At 39.5% G+C, this 16516-nt stretch overlaps 1 protein-coding gene across 5 annotated transcripts in view; it reads right to left on the bottom strand.

Moving 5' to 3' along the window:
* Positions 1 to 708, bottom strand: part of LOC118181053 (uncharacterized) — a 112090-nt gene extending 111382 nt beyond the window's left edge. For 3 of the 5 annotated variants that reach the window (XM_035350128.2, XM_035350131.2, XM_035350130.2), the window contains exon 1: positions 60 to 708. In XM_035350128.2, coding sequence (XP_035206019.1) covers positions 60 to 315 — 256 coding nt within the window. In that variant the 5' untranslated portion in view covers positions 316 to 708. The remainder of the gene's footprint in view (positions 1 to 59) is intronic. The other 2 variants (XM_035350132.2, XM_035350134.2) reach the window with 1 other exon arrangement.
* Positions 709 to 16516: the final 15808 nt, after the last annotated feature.

The following is a 16516-nucleotide window of genomic DNA, read 5'->3' as shown; positions in this document are numbered from 1 at the left end:
GCATATACTATCAAGAATGACAAATAACTGAACACTCCATTTTAAATAGTTTTTATTACCTTTATTATTATTGAATTGGGGACGTCTAGGAGTTGCTCTAGCATCCGTTTTTACTGACTTTTGTTCTTCGCAGTTCAACTGTTTATTACCATGTTTGTTTCCACGTTGGGAATTAGGAGTTTGACAGTCTTGCATGCCCTTGTTTGAGGAAGAAGGAATTTCATTGTTCGAAAATAAAACAGAATTATCATCTACATTATCAATATCTATTACAAGATCAGGTAATGCTCGACTCGATTCATTATCGGTCGCCATTCTCCTAGAGTCAACACATAACTTTTATGAAAGACTAACGTTTTACTTCAAAGGTGCATTTGAATACCTTTCTTCTATGCAGCTGTCTGCAATTCTAATATCAGTAGTAGTAGTTGTTTCTGTGATAGTGACCATTACTCGCAAAAGACTCATGGGGCTTAACATACAAATCAAAAATGAGAAGGTGAAATGGTATCGCGGAAGAAAGAAAGATCCTTTACGAAAATTTAATAATAAGGATTAACTTATTTAGTTTAAGGCTGTATGTCTGAGGAGAGGTATACTTTACTCAAGGAGGTTAGAATAGCCTCCTTGACTAAAGTCTATTCTAACCTATTTGACTTTAGCATCCTCTACGCTTGGGAACGCTTTGACGTTTACACACACACACACAGATCGTATTTTATTCTCGAGTGTCAAGATGCAGAAACATCTTTTTACTCGACTTCTGATAAGAATCAGGAAGGAGGGGAAAGAGCAGTGTGGAAGGAAGTGTGAGAGGCGAAAAAGAGTGTCAGGTGGCCTGCGTTAAATGAAGGAAGCTCCACTGTGTTTTTCTGGCAAATGTGGCGAGCATATTTGGCATCAATTTGTTTCTTTGTTTAGATGTTGAACTGCGGTGCTTAACCACCAGGGTGCCTGGGCGCCATAGCCCTACCCCTCATCGAATAACATGATAAAAGTTTCGAATTATGAGAAATATAACTGAATGTGCTAAATAATTAAATGAGCAAGAGTTTAAATTCATAATTGCTAATAGTTAAATACATATTTTTTCCTTAAGTACCTAATTACTAATCCATACATAATTAACTATTTTTAACAACTATTTCACAGAAGAATACATGTACACACAAGAGAAACAAAATACGAAGTGCGACGCCTTAGTGCCACTAGTAAAAACAAAAAGAATCAGGAAGAAAAAAGAACAATATACAATAAAGAATCTGAGCAACAATTTGCATAACACATATACAAAATTACACATTACTAACATTTAGGATCGCCCTTGGGCGCTTACTGAAATTGGGGTCCCTAATATCATAACAATAGTTAACAACCACAGGATTGTCCAGAAGTTCCTGTTTATCATAAAATGCCCTAGATAGGCGGCAATAAAAATCACAAAGATCCTCTATTCTTAACTCTTTACGAATTTGGCTATTCCGAATGTACCAGGAGGCATTACATATCATACGCAATACCCCGTTTTGGGCAGCTTGTAACTGCCTTCTCAAACTTTTGCACGAGTATGCCCAGACGGGGCATGCATAACTAAGAATTGGACGCAACATGGTTTTGTAAATGAGCAACTTATTATCAATAGATAGAACACTGTTTCGAGCAATTAAGGGGAAGAGTGAAGCTTTACTAGCTCGAAACTTCCTGAGAATATGTGTAACGTGTGGGTTCCATGTAAGAGATTTACTGAGGATCACCCCAAGATAAGGGACCTGCTTGACCCAGGGAATGTCCACACCATACATTTGCAGGTGAGTCGGGAAATTCTTCTTAGTAGTAAACAGTATGTCATGTGTCTTGTCGACGTTCACTTTGACTTTCCATTTGGTCAGCCAAGTCTCTAGCGAGTGGATGTGGTGTTGTAGCTGTTGTATTGCTGAACTAACAAATGCACTTTGCGTAAGGATAGCTGTGTCGTCTGCATACATGGCTAGTGTTGTGTTGTATGTAGTGGGGATGTCGTTCACGTAAATATTGAATAGGGTAGGGCCCAGAAGGGATCCCTGTGGAACACCAGCCCGTATAGGCCGGTTTGTGGATAATGAACCAGAAACATGAACGACAAAGTGTCTACCGGTTAGGTAGGATTTAATTATGTTTGTGATGTAGCCTGGGAGTCCCAGGTTGTGTAATTTGTATATGAGGGCATCCAGCCATACTCTATCGAAGGCTTTTGCGACATCTAAGAAAAGTCCACCAGTGACACGATGTTGTTGCATCCCACTGCTTATTAACTCAACAACTCTGTAGAGTTGATGCGTTGTCGAGTGCTTACGCCTGAACCCAAACTGATAGGGTATGAGGATCTTCTGCTCATCCAGGAAGATGTTTAGTCTATGTAGAATAACTGCTTCCACGATTTTGCTAATTGAGCTTAGCAAACTGATTGGTCGGTAACTCTCAGGAGCACTCGCAGGCTTGTTGGGCTTTAGCAGAGGGACAATCTTGGCAGTTTTCCAACAAGTTGGAAAGTATTGCCATCGTAGTATGATATTCACTAACTTGGTGAAGTAGAGTATTATCTTGACAGGGAAGTGCTTGATCATCTCATTTGTGACACCGTCTACTCCAGGGCTCTTCCTTTTCGCAATTCGCATGATATAGAGACAGACCTCCGATGGCATGGCTGAGATAATGTTGTCTGTGCATGGCTGTGTTGTAAAGTTGGAGTGGAAGTCAGCAATAAGCTGTTCAGTGTCTGAGTCTGAAATGTTGTTAATGCAGAACTGAGATTCCAGATGCTGAACTAAAAGTTCTGCTTTCTCAGTTCCGGTGTAATGGATCCGTTGAGGGCCGTGAAGGGGCGGAATGGCGTTATAGCATTTTTGTACCTCTTCACTGCTTTCCATAAGGAGTTATCCTCTGCAGAAAGAGATCTGAGGTAGTTAGTCCAGCGATCTTGTGAGAGTTTATTTGTGAGAAACTTGACCGCTTCGCACAGGCGATTGAAGTTCCTTTTATCATCACGGTGTCTGGTGCGTTGATACGCTCGTCTTGCAGCATTTCTCTCTTTAATCAATAATCTGAGCTCTTGAGGCTTGTGTTTCATACCAGGTTTAACTTCAACTTGTGCTTTCGCATAAGCATTTTGTATACTTTCAGTGAGGTCCTTGACCAAACTATCAATGTCACTCCCCTTGTGTATCGTGGGTAAAGTGTACTGGGTGTTGGAGAGGGCTTTGGCAAAGACCTGTCAGTCTGTACGAAAGGCCCTGGTGTCTGATGTAGTATATCTGCTGAGGTCCAGAATAATCCTAACAGGATTGTGATCACTTGAAAGTTCGTCCAGTACGGAAATATCCAGTGGAGAACTGGTGTTCCGCAACAAGAAAAAATCAATAATTGCGGTGGACTCAGCAGCATACCGTGTTGGGGTACTTGGAACTGCCAATTTAAACCGTGCCGACGCGGCCAAGGAATAAATCAGTCTGCCTGTTGCATTAGAAGTGTAGCAGTTCCATGCGCGGTGTCTTGCGTTCAAGTCTCCACCAATAATAACATGTGTACCAAGTGTGAGTAGAATTTCAAGGTCTGTATGAACGACAGCCACAGGTCTCATGGGAGGAATGTAGGTGGAGACAAAAGTGTATGGAGTGTTAGTGTCTGTTGTGATGCAGATAGCTGTGGAATGTTCACGTGATAATGGGGAATGCAGCGTTTGACAAGAAGTGCAGTGCCACCTCCACGTGGGCGAGGAGCGGTAGTACTTCTGTGCGACTTGTAGGTATAGTAATTTGCCACACACAATGGTATTTTAGGGTCAAGCTTGTGTTCTTGTAGGAAAAATAAGTCGCGACTGTGCTCACTTGCAAAATCCCGCAATTCATTAATCTTACGGAACAAACCATTTGCGTTCCAAGTAATAATACTTAAGTACCTATTGTTTACACTATACATAATTATTCAACATTGGAAAAAACACTGTCAAAAACATTAAATAATATAAACAACTTATCGATTGAATGCTCCGCAGCCCGCAATTCAGGTATGGCTGCCGAGATTTTTTGAAAAACATTCATAACTGTGGTGCCTTTAAAAACATCACACACCTCTTTGATTATTTTGAGAAAGTCCATAAACATACCCGAACCAACAGTAGCACTAGCAGCACCACCACTGCTGACAGTCTGTTTATGCATATCAACATTAAAATTATTAACAGTATTTACAGATCTTTGAGCGTCACCCTTGGCTACACTAGCATAACTGCGCCCGGAGGCAACAGCAGAATAACTCAAATTTGCATTAGAAGTACTAGGCATTTTAACACCATTATTTACATTTTCTGAGTTTGCACTCTTATTCACAGTTTTATTTCCGACTATACGTCGGGGGAATTTCGGACATCCGCGATAATTGGCGGTGTGTTCTTCTTGCAGACAATTACAACAAATAGGAGAGTCTAATTTTTTAACATTACATTTATCAGTACGATGTGCACCCGCACATTTCACACATCTTGGTTGTAGTTTGCAATTTTCACTACTGTGGTGGAAGTGTTGGCAGTTGTGACACTGCACAACATTTCCACGCACTTTATAAGGATGTATTTCAACAAAGAAACATAGCAGTTTTTTAACATCATAAATAGATTGCACCCCTGGTACATTATCTAAATGAACCTGAAACAAAGGCATAGGAGCCTTAGATTTGGTTCTGTGCATTTGGGTAACTTTTCGAGGTTTATACTTTAAATTAACCAGCTCCTCAAAAATGTCATCTGAGGGGCAATCGATAGGTAAACCTCTTATAACTATTTTGATGGGCCTATCCATCTTTCTGGTAATTAAATAATGATCTACACTTTTTTCATCCAAATATTTTGTTATCTGACGGTGATCATTTTCCGTTTTCGGAAAAACTTTTAAAAACTCACCAGTAACTTTAGCTGCAAAGTCTAAATTAGTTTCAGCCCTCAATGTTTTAGAGAAATCCGAAAATTTAATTGGAGGCTTCACCATTATCGGTTTCACCTTCGGTTGTTGCATTTCAATAACCTCATTCTCTTCACTAACTTCCATATCATTATTAGTGGCAGTATTATCTGCATTAGCAGTTTCACCTAGCTTATCAAATTTATTGCTAACATTAATTTCTGCATTAGCTTTGACTAATTTAGCAGGCCGAGTCGTATTACGCGGCTGTGTAAAGCCTTCTGAATCCTGAATTTCGCTCACACATCTTTTTCCTTTTTTCGAAGGCCGTTTAAGCAAAATTTTTGTTTTTTCTCCGCTAGGAATTTGTGCAATTGCACCAGATTTATCACTAACATTTTTTACACTTGATATAGTATCATTACAGTTAACAGAATTAACAGTAGATATAACCTGCATCTTAGGGACATGCTTAACAACATTCACATTCAACTTATCACAAGATAAATTTACAATACTAGGATTTTGGGCACTAAAAACGTCGCACTTACCCTGAAATAACAAAGCCAGTCTTTTGGCTATTCCACTCCTTTTTTGGTGTATATCCAGACGTTTTTGCTTATCCTCCTAACTGGATAATGTATTGAGATCATCTTCCGTTAACTGCTCATCTACATGAACTGCAACATTCAGAAGCAGAACTTGCTGAAGCGCGAGTTGATAATCCTCCGCATCGTAACAATCCTTGTTTAATAGCTGACTCCAACCTTTTCCTAACACCTTGTCTGCATACGCACATATCTCCTCGGGTAAACCAGAGAGATTTTCTTTACTAACGTTCACAATCTCGGGCGGAGGAAGCGGCGGGTAATCCTTCGGATCCATTGCTGACACTAGCACGTGTTAGGCTTAACACCCACAACGCACACCATAGCACAAAACACAGTCAAAAACGTATTAATCCACAATAATTAAGACCAGAATTACAATAGAAACACACTGAATAACACAAAACACTAATCGGATCCAGAATAATCCTCTCTCTTGTTTCTTTGTTGACGCCACGCCAGAAAGGAAGCTCCGTGAAATGGTATGGTTATAAGACAGAAGAGATTTTTGACAGTATGTTTATACAGAATTGTTAATTTTTTGAGGCAATGAAAGTTATTTTAGTATCGATAATCTGGTTTTTAATTTCACTGAAGGACTTTAACTTAGTTCTTAAATATCAGAAAACTCATAAGATTTCATAGCATATTAAAATTGAGCTTTCGTAAAAGTATATCGTGAACAGAGTCGTAGCTAGGGTTTTCAGTAGAGCTGGAGTAAACCACATGTATTCGTTACCGAGTAACGGGTACATCGGTTGACTCGAAGTACCGATTCGGTACTCACAAATTCATTTGGTCGCCGCTTTTTCGGATGGCCCAAACTGTCCTTTTACTATCGATAGGCAGCTTTTTGCCACCGATAATGAAATGGCCGTTGTTTATCGATTACGAAAGTTTTAATGTTTGGATTCGTAAACAAAGTACCGAAGCTTCGTAATCGATTACAAAGCGCAAAGTTATCAGCTATTCGTCATCGATGGGGAAAGGACAGTCTGGGCCGCATATAAGCAAAATGTACACTGCTAGGACAACAGGCTAAATACCTTGGCATTATCTTCAATAGAACCTTCGCCTGGTCAAACCACATAAATGAAATCAAAAGGAAAACTTCCGGCATCATCAGAAAACTCAACTGTCTCCTATCAAATTCTTGAGGCCTCACTCTCGCAAGAAAAAAGAAAATCTACATTTCAATAATCCGTCCCATGCTCACGTACGCTTCGCCAGTATGGGCGAATGCAAAAAGTTCGGAAATAGATAAACTTCAAATTGTCCAAAATAAGTTTCTCCGTTTAATTACCGGAGCTCCCTTTTTCATAAGAAATAAAAACCTTCACCACGATCTACACATCGCATACATACAGGATTATATCAACAAGCTAAATGCAAACTTCTTCAGGAAAGCTATGGCAAATACCCATGCAAACTTTTCAAACATCCTCGACTATGAAATATTCGAAGATGATTATTTCACGCGACCATATGCTGCACACATCATTAACATGATCAATGCAGACATCTAACCCCACTCTTATTCACAGGAAATCACCCCGTCAACCACGAAAATATTCCATTTCCCACCTGTTTTACATGCAGAACGCATAGCCCTGTGGTAAAGCACGCAGCTACTGACTAGGAGATCCGCAGTTCGTTACCTGGCCGTAAAATGTTTTGCGAAACTTACGCAAGACCCTTGCACGCACATTATAAGGACCCGCATAAAAAAATATTTTTTATGCCACTAATTAAACATTCAACTGCAATAAATGCAACAAAATAAATTATTTACATCTCGTGCAGAATACTCTGACTCTGTCACCACATTCACCGCCACCAGATGGCGGCACATGCTGAAATCCACATCACTTTCTTCTCTCCCTAGCATCCTCTCAAGACTTCCTGCTTCAGGATCTACTTGATTTCCCATTAATGCCAGTTTCCCTTGGGATCTCTTTCATGCTACTGGGAAGTACTGCCCCAGTGCAGTAGAAGCTTAAATGCTTAAGTGCTAATTGCTTATGCTTATATTAGCCCAGTTGGGCTTTAATAAGCTATATTGATCTAATCCCCTAAGGACAATCAGAATGTCAACTATCAGCTAGTTCCCAGCCAGGAAATCGGAGCGGGTAAGGAAAAGCGGGCCCATCGGCCATAGTGACAAAGTCCAATCATCAAAGTAACTTAACTCTTACCCCTGAGACAAGAGTAATAATCACGTGTACGGAGCTATGAAGATGCAAAAGAAATGAAAATACATGAAATGTGCATAGGATACAGTGTTGAACATGTAATAAACAAATGAAAGTGAAGTAATGTACGCATAAAAATGTGTTATTTACATATTTGAAAACGAGTGGGCTAAGTGACAAAATTGTGAGCCCTCATTCTGTGAGCTGTGAAAGGCCTGATATTGTAGTCCTCAGGAATGCAGACATAGTTCAGTACAGCATTAAAGTTTCCTTTACTGCAATTCAAGCCTTTGTCAAAGAACTTGCTGTTAAGTTTTTGCAGATATTTGTCAATATATTCAACTTGTAAATCATCGCGCAGGAGTTTGTTACGGATGTAAAAATGCGCTCCTGTCATGGTGCGTAAGATTGTGTTTTGAGTCACCTGCAATTTGTTGATATCTGAGCTCGTAGCAGTCGCTCAGACAGGGGACGCATAACACATAATTGGTCTTAAAATGGAAATATAAATCTGTCTTTTCCTTCTCAGATCTAACTGCGAGCTGCGCCCTAACAGTACTTGTAATTGTTGAGCAATTCCTCTGGTCTTGTTTGCAATGTAATTGACATGAGTACTCCACGTGAGTCTTCGATTCAAGTAAACACCTAAATACTTGGCCTTGTTTACCATCGGGACACGTTGGCCGAATAGGTAAAGTGGCTGAACTGAGACCAGTATTTTCTTCCTTCTAACAAGAAGTAGCTGTGATTTAGTCGCATTGGTGAGTAAGATTTGGTGAGTAAGATCAGTTCTCTAGGCAAATTCATCATTATCAATTTATATATTAAGCCCTCATGCCAGACACGGTCAAATACTTTGGCCACGTCCAGCATGAGCACTGCAGTACAACTCTTATGATGCAGAGCAGAGCCGATAAATTCCACAAGCCTAATCAGTTGTTTAGATGTGCAAAGTTCGCTCCTAAATCCGTACTGATCTTCCGGAAGTACCTGTAAATAAGGCTGGAATTTCCTTAAAATTATTCGTTCAAAGATCTTGCCTATATTAGAGAGCAAGCTTATGGGCCTGTGATTCTCCGCCTTAGTGATGTCTTTTGCAGGCTTCGGTAGTAGGAAAACTTTTGCGTACTTCCAGCAGTCCGGGAAGTAGCATAACGTAATGCATATATTAAAAATGCTGGAAAGTCTTGTGATTCCACCGCGCGGGAGGTTCCTGATCATTAAATTTGTAACTCCATCAATACCTGGGGCTTTCTTGGGGTTCAATTTGGAGATAATATCCGTAACTTCTCTTGGATTAGTTAAACCATCGGCATTTAGAGCCGTGGGAGCACCTAGCCCTTCTTCTACTTTCATTCTGACTTGGGTCTCAAAGTGAATATTACGAGGTGTCTGATTGGGAGAAAACTGCTTTTCAAGATGTGAAGCGAAAATCTGACATTTGTCAGTATCTGAATAAGCAGTCACGCCGTTGGCAATAATTGGCCTATCACACTGATGCGTCCTCTTTAACATTTTTGTAAACTGCCAGAAGGCATCACTGTCTAAGTTTAACTCCTCCATTTTAACATTCCAAGCCTCACACTTTAATTTATGCATTTCAAGCTTAATATGCTTACTGATCCTATTTAACTCCGTTTTAATAATTGGGTCCCAGGTGATATTATACCTCCTTCGCAGCCTGTTTCTTTCGGCTATGAGAGATTTGACGTACCTTGGAATCTGAGCGATTTTACAAGACCTTTGAGTAACCTTGGTGGCCTCATAGTAAGAGTCATTAAGACATGTAGTAAACTTATCAATCTCCTTGTCAATATCAGAAGGGCTTTTCATAGCACCTAATTTAGGGAGCCTCACTTTCACAACATTGTGGTACATACTCCAGTCGGTATGGGTCTTAACATTCGTATAATTAATACTGGTGACCCCTAGTGTAGCAATCACAGGAGTATGATCAGAACTTAAGTCGTCTCGAACCTCCAGCACCATATTAATTCCTGTATTAGTCAAGATGATATCTAGAATATCAGGAGTGTACCTGATGTTGCTGGGCCTGAACGTCGGTACGTCAGGCGCAAATATACCAACTGGGTGGTTACTGATATACTCTCTCAGTACTTTACCATTGTGATTGGTGCTGCGGCAGCCCCAATCTTTATGCTTACTATTGAGGTCGCCACCAACAATCATTATTGAGGAATCCGGAATAATATTTTGTAACATTTCCTCAGTTAGCCTATTAGTAGGGGGGTTGCAGATTGCCGCAAATAAGGTATCTCCAATCTTAGGCAAGCTAATAGAGGCAATCACAATTTCATAGCCCTTGTCTCTTTCAGTCGAAATTAAACAAGATGAATATTTACAATGAACGTAGATGAGTGCTCCACCTCCTCTGTGATGTAACCTATCACATCGGTAGGTTCTATAATTTTTGATGCTAACTCTGTCTCCTGGGGTGATGTGCGTCTCGGAGATCAGGCAAATATCAATGTCGTTCTCATACATAAAGTCCTCCAACTCATCTTTCTTTCCTCTCATGTTGTTAGCATTCCACACTAACATCTTGATTGGCCTAAAATTATTATCTTTCCTATCCATGATTGGGTTAATTATTGACCGCGTTGAAACTACTAGCATTTGCGCTAGGAGCTAAATTTACTTGTAGAATGCCGGAAGCCTTAATAGCCTCAACAAGGTTTTTAAGCCCTTCAAAAATACTTCTAGCTTCATCTAGAGTATTCATTGTTTGCCCGCCAACAGCGGCGGCATAAGATTTATTGATAATTACTCTATCACTGAAATTCTTCAAAGGCGGATTTTGAGTATTTATTTTGGGAAAATTCGGGCAACCCCTGTAGTTGCTTGTATGATCTAATTGGCAATTTATACACTTAGGTTTATCTTCTCTTGGCTTGGGGCAGTCTTGAATAATGATCGCCAGCGCATTTCATGCATTTCGGGTCATGCATACATCCTGCCTGGGCATGATGAAATGCTTGACACCGAAAGCATTGTACCGGCCCTTTCCTTCCTTTGTAAGCTTCTACTTTAACATTCAGCAAACATAATTTAGTTATATTATCAGGTTCAATGTTTCTTCTAACTTTCTTCGGAAACATACAATGACCTGACTAGAACAGAGAGCTTACTAAAGCTATGTTCACTAATTGTAGTAAGTGGACAGGATACAGACGAAGGGTATACAAAACCCTTTATTTTTTTCTTTATATACAATGACTTCCGTACTTCGGAATACAATGACCCTCCACTCGGGGTCTAACTTAAAAGATATCAAAATAAAACTAAACTCTAATTTAACTTTAGAATAAGATTGGCCTTATAATAACAGAAAGCGTATGTAGCACAGAGACTGTGAACACTACAATACGTTTAATTTATCAAGAGGATTAAAACCTCTGGCCTGGAAGGCAAAGTAGCAACTGCGTAACTTCTAAGGTAAGCGGCCTGCTTCGAACTCACGGTTTCCTCTCTTCTGCTTGGCAAAAAGGCCACACTTAAATACTTGGCGTTCGCCAGACAACTTTGCATAAACTCCTTCACGCTTATAATTCTGGCCGGAAGTAGAAAATAAGAAGTGATAGTAAAGATTTAAAATAAAATAAACGTTAGTAAAACTTAAGATCCTTACATACTTCCCGCCAGAGTTAATTAGTTTGAAACTGAGGTCTAAAACGACCTTGTTGAAAACTTTTAGCTCTAGAAACTAACGCGAGGCCAAACTTTTACAAACATAACTTAGCTAGAAACTAGAAAATTTTAAAAGAAAGAAATTTGTTACAATAGCAGCTCCCGGAATATACAACAATCTTTTTTCTTTTTCATCTGTACTGCATCAAAACAGGAGCTTTATTCAATTCTGGTTCCTTCCAGAGATCTGGAAGGAAAACTAGTTTAATGAAATGTTACAGAATGACATTGTAAATAACATATAGAATATACTTTTCTTAACATTCTTATTTCATTCATGACTATTTTAATTATCTCTCCCCGTGCTCTCTGACATGTGTTGTAAAAACACCAAACACGAATGTGTTTCTGTCTATGTGTTCAACACTTCCTCCTACAATCAAAACACTAACGTGTTAAAATTCAACATACGAGACCTCTTAACACACCCTAATTTCAACTCTAGACCCTGAGGTACTATTCTGAAAGTGGCTAACTCTAAAGTGTAGCGTCAGAGAGCCTAACTACATCATTCAACCTTTAACACATATTCAGCATGATTTAATCTTTACAGTCACACGAATAACAAAATTTTTTAACATTACTTTCACTTTTACCATATCACGGTATTTCTAAACATTCAAAATAACAGTTCACATGTATACAAGAACATATGAAGATGCCGTTAATTTTACACATTTGAAAACATACATTAGTAGTACATTGTTAACTTCTATTCTTTTCAAAGCAAGTGCCAATTCTTTCTACATTGAAATAATACTACATTTCAAAAAGTCTTTCAGACTAAAACTTCTTTCTTGTTAGAATGTTTTAAATAAAATTTATACAATTTAAGTCTTTATACAACGCTATTATACATCAACTTTAGTTTTACGCGCGAGTAATTGAAAAACATAATAAGAAAATCGGTCACAACTCATTTCTCGCCCTTTTGGCGATAAAGGTAGACCTCGCATGAGGTAAAACTTCTTCAAATCTGCCACTTGCAGTAAGAATGAAAGATTAACTTAAGTTTGTAAAGTAACACAAAATTTTACTTATCTTTGTAATATTCAGACATCCTTTTCTGGGCCCAGTCTTTAAAGGTGCTGCAGACCGTTGCTTGGTTGATCCTCCTTCTTGTACGGGCTCGCCCTTCAGTGCTTTCCTCTGGAAGCTTCCGTTTTTCACCACTACGGCCACCCTTGAACATCTTCCTTCTGTCCTCTGCTTGTGGTCTTGGCCGCTTGAAGGCAGCTGGTCTTGGTGGAACCGGGAAACTTCTGTCGTGATCCTGCTTGGACCTCGTTGTTGGCCGTTCAAATTTTTCTTGTACTTTTTCCTCCGCCGCTGATGGCCCTTCCGCAGTTCGGCGACTTTTGCTGCGGAGAGTTCTGTCGGATGAGTCAATCTTCCGTTTCACAGCCGGGTTATAGTTGCCGTCCTTTCTCCCGGTCTTTTCCACATACGTCGTCCTTCTCCCTTCTTCATTCTGGGGGTGTTCGTGAACTCTGTTTTTTGGACGGTGGAACGACTTCTTTTTCTTTGTACCTTCAATTTTTCCGCGGGGCAATTTTCTTTTCACTTGCTTCTGTCTCTCATTGGCTTGCCCTTGTACTTGTCGTTTTCCCACCTCTGGAACTTGTACCTGCGGTGTCTGCCGTACCGGATCCTGCAAAAGATCTGAAAAGATTTGCATTTTATTACGGTCATAGAATGGTTTTATCTGGTCAATGTTTGCGGAACAGGTTTCGCCATTTCTTGCCTTTAATACTACAACAGCGTGAGTTATTTTTTCTATAACATATGGTCCTTCAAAGCGTGGGAAAAATTTGGCAGTTTTATCTTCTGGTGCTGAAGAAAGTGAATGCTTAATTTTTAGTACTTCATCCCCTACTTTATAAGTTACTCCCCGTCGTTTCAAATCATAATAGAGCTTCTGTTTTCTTTGTGCTACTTCCGTATTCTTCTTTGCTTCCTTAATTAGTTTTTCTATATCACCCATTTTAAATTCTGGGGCTCTTTGTTGCACATAAAATAATTTATCTAACGGTGTTATAATCTTTCTGCCTAGAAATAACTCAGCAGGAGTTTTGCCCGTTGTATCATGTTTTGCGGTCCTAAGGGCGAAAGCAAATTCATTGACATAGTTATCCCAGCTTTTATGAAAATTTTTAACATAACTACGGATAATTTTCACTATATTTCTGTTGACCCGTTCCGCTATATTTGATTGCGGCCGATACGGGACCATTTTTAAATGACGTATGCCCAGTTTTTGGCACATGTCTTCAAATATATTACTTACAAATTGAGGACCATTATCCGATATAACTTTTAGGGGCGCCCCGTATTTTAAAATATATTTATTTAAAATAGAATCGGTAACTAATTTCGCGGAGGCTCGTTTTAAGGGAACAATTTCGGTCCATTTACTAAAATGATCAACTATAACAAGGAGATAGCGACTTTTGTTTAACTGACTTTTTGGGAAAGGGCCCAATAAATCGATACCGATTATTTCATTTGGAAATTCGGATTTAATACTATTTAGAAACCCGGCCGGGCGGAAATTAATATAATTAACGGCTTGACATGTTGGGCAGGACTGGACATACGCCCTTGTTAACTTTTGCAGTTCAGGAAAGTAGACTGCCTCGCGTACGCGTTGAGTAGTTTTTCGAATACCAGCATGAGAAGCTAAAGGGCTGTCATGGAGCTCTTGCAGGATATTTAATCTAAGACTAGCTGGGATAACAGGTCGAAATTCGTTGTTGGAATTCGTAGTTTTTGTATAAAATAATAGACCATCTATTAGTTCGTAATGGGCCGCCCTATTTCTTATCGCCACAATATCTTGGTGGCTAAAATTTTCAGGATCCTTCAAATACTCATAAATACTTCCAAACTCAGGATCCTTACCCAGTTCGGTTATTACAGTTTCTCGGGAATTTATTGTACACGCTGTCAGCATTGCAACTTTTACGGTATTACCCTGTTCGTCTAATTTAATTCGTGACAGGGCATCTGCTACGATATTTTCCTTTCCGGGGGTATGCTTGATTACCAGATTATATTCTTGCAGCTTGAGTGCCCATCTTATTAACCTTGGGGATAAATTTTTTCCAGAGTACAATCTAGTTACCGCCGCATGATCAGAATATACTGTTATCGGCGCCTTTCCAAAATAGACTCGGAACTTTTGCACTGCTAACAGAACTGCAAGTGCCTCTCTCTCGGTCGCGGAATAGTTTCTTTGTGTTTGATTTAAAGTTCGGCTAAAAAATGCTACTGGCTGCTGATTTTGCGAAAGTACCGCTCCTACCGCATAATCCGAAGCATCCGCTGAAATTTCTAAATTTTCATCCTTTTCAGGAAATTTCAACACAGGGGCTTGCGTTAATGCTTGTTTTAATTTTTCGAAAGCACTATTGGCTTCGGCCGTCCACGAGAATCTTGCCTTTTTCCTTTTTAATTTTAACAATGGCTCAGCGATAGCCGCAAAATCTTTTATAAAGGACCTATAATATGAACAAAGTCCTAGAAAAGAAGAGAGCTTCTTTGCCGTGTTTGGAGTGGGATACTTTTGTACCGCGATTATTTTTGATTCATCTGTCTCGATCCCTTTTTGCGATATTTTGTAACCTAAATATTTTAATTCAGGGGCTGCAAATTTGCATTTTTCGACATTAACTTTTAGACCGGCCTCATTTAATAAAGAAAACACCTGTCTTAAATCCTGTACATGTTGGTCTAGATTATCACTAGTAATAATGATATCGTCTAAATAGATAAATGTGGACTTTCCGAGAACAGGTCTTAACACAATGTCCATGCATCGCTGAAATGTTGCTGGGGCGCCTGAAAGGCCAAACGGCATTCGCAAAAATGCATAAGTGCCAGACTTGGTTATAAAAGCAGTCTTAGGCACGTCCTCAGGCCTGATCCCTATTTGAAAATAACCATTCGTTAAGTCTAAAGTTGTCATAAATTTGGTTGATTTTATGTTCCTTAAAATTTCTTCTATAATCGGTAACGGATATACCGGATATTTCGTTATGGAATTTAATTTACGGTAATCAATAGCGAATCTCCACCTTTTTGGATGCTCCAAAGGATAATCATTATTTTTCTTACATAAAACCACCGGACTAGCATAACTACTTGAGATAGGCGTTACGATCTTTTTACGTAGCATATCGGTAATATGCCATTCTATAATTTTTTCCTTATTCTTATCATACCGGTATGGTTTTTGACGAACCGGCAATGCATCTCCGGTGTCAATACTATGGTTAGTAACCTGGGTAAATCCTGGAATATCACTAAATAAGGAAGCAAATTCACTTACCACTTGTCGGATTCTATCTTGCTCGTCATTAGGCAGGTGGTCGAGATTTACCCTTGGCGGTTCAACCTTTTCTACACGCACTGGCTTCATCGTCAGCTTAAGAGACGCTTCATTAAAATCCAGTGTAGCTTGTGCGTCTGAAAGAAAGTCTATTCCTAGTATTAAGTGTGCTTGCAAATTCTTTACTATAAAAAACATCACCTTTACTTGTTCGTCCTTGATACGGATGTACAAAGGTACTTTACCTACGCACTTACATTGTTCTCCTTGCGCCGCTAATACTGTTGTATTATCCGCATTATATATGCGGTATTTGCGAAAATACTTTCTAAAAAAGACTTCTGCCACACAGGAACACTGCGCGCCGGTATCCAGGAGTGCGGTGGCCGGGATATTATTTACCAAGACTTCAATCTTCGGAAGAGTTAAATTTTTCACCATTACTGTATTTAACTTGTAGGAAGAGGGGTTTTCGTGGCCTTCGGATTTCCGCACCCTCTCGTCAGCAGAAATCCGTTTTAGTTTAAATTATTTTTTCTTTCGGTGCTTTCCTTCTTTCTCCACTGGCCTTGAGACTTTTTTCCTGGGTTGCTATTGAACTGTCGACGTTCGCCGGCTGTTTTTGAATGCTCGGGTTTCCTTGCCCACTGATTCGCTTTTTCTCCATAGCCATGTGCTTGAGTTTGCTGTAGTCTTGGCGTACCAAATTGGTTTCGCTGTTGATATTGGCGTCTTCTTTCGACGTCC

Source organism: Stegodyphus dumicola, chromosome X1, assembly GCF_044657685.1.
Source record: "Stegodyphus dumicola isolate Sdum_Otavi_A_Nest chromosome X1, ASM4465768v1".
Lineage (NCBI taxonomy): Eukaryota > Metazoa > Arthropoda > Arachnida > Araneae > Eresidae > Stegodyphus > Stegodyphus dumicola.
This window is presented reverse-complemented; position numbering and strand designations above follow the sequence as displayed.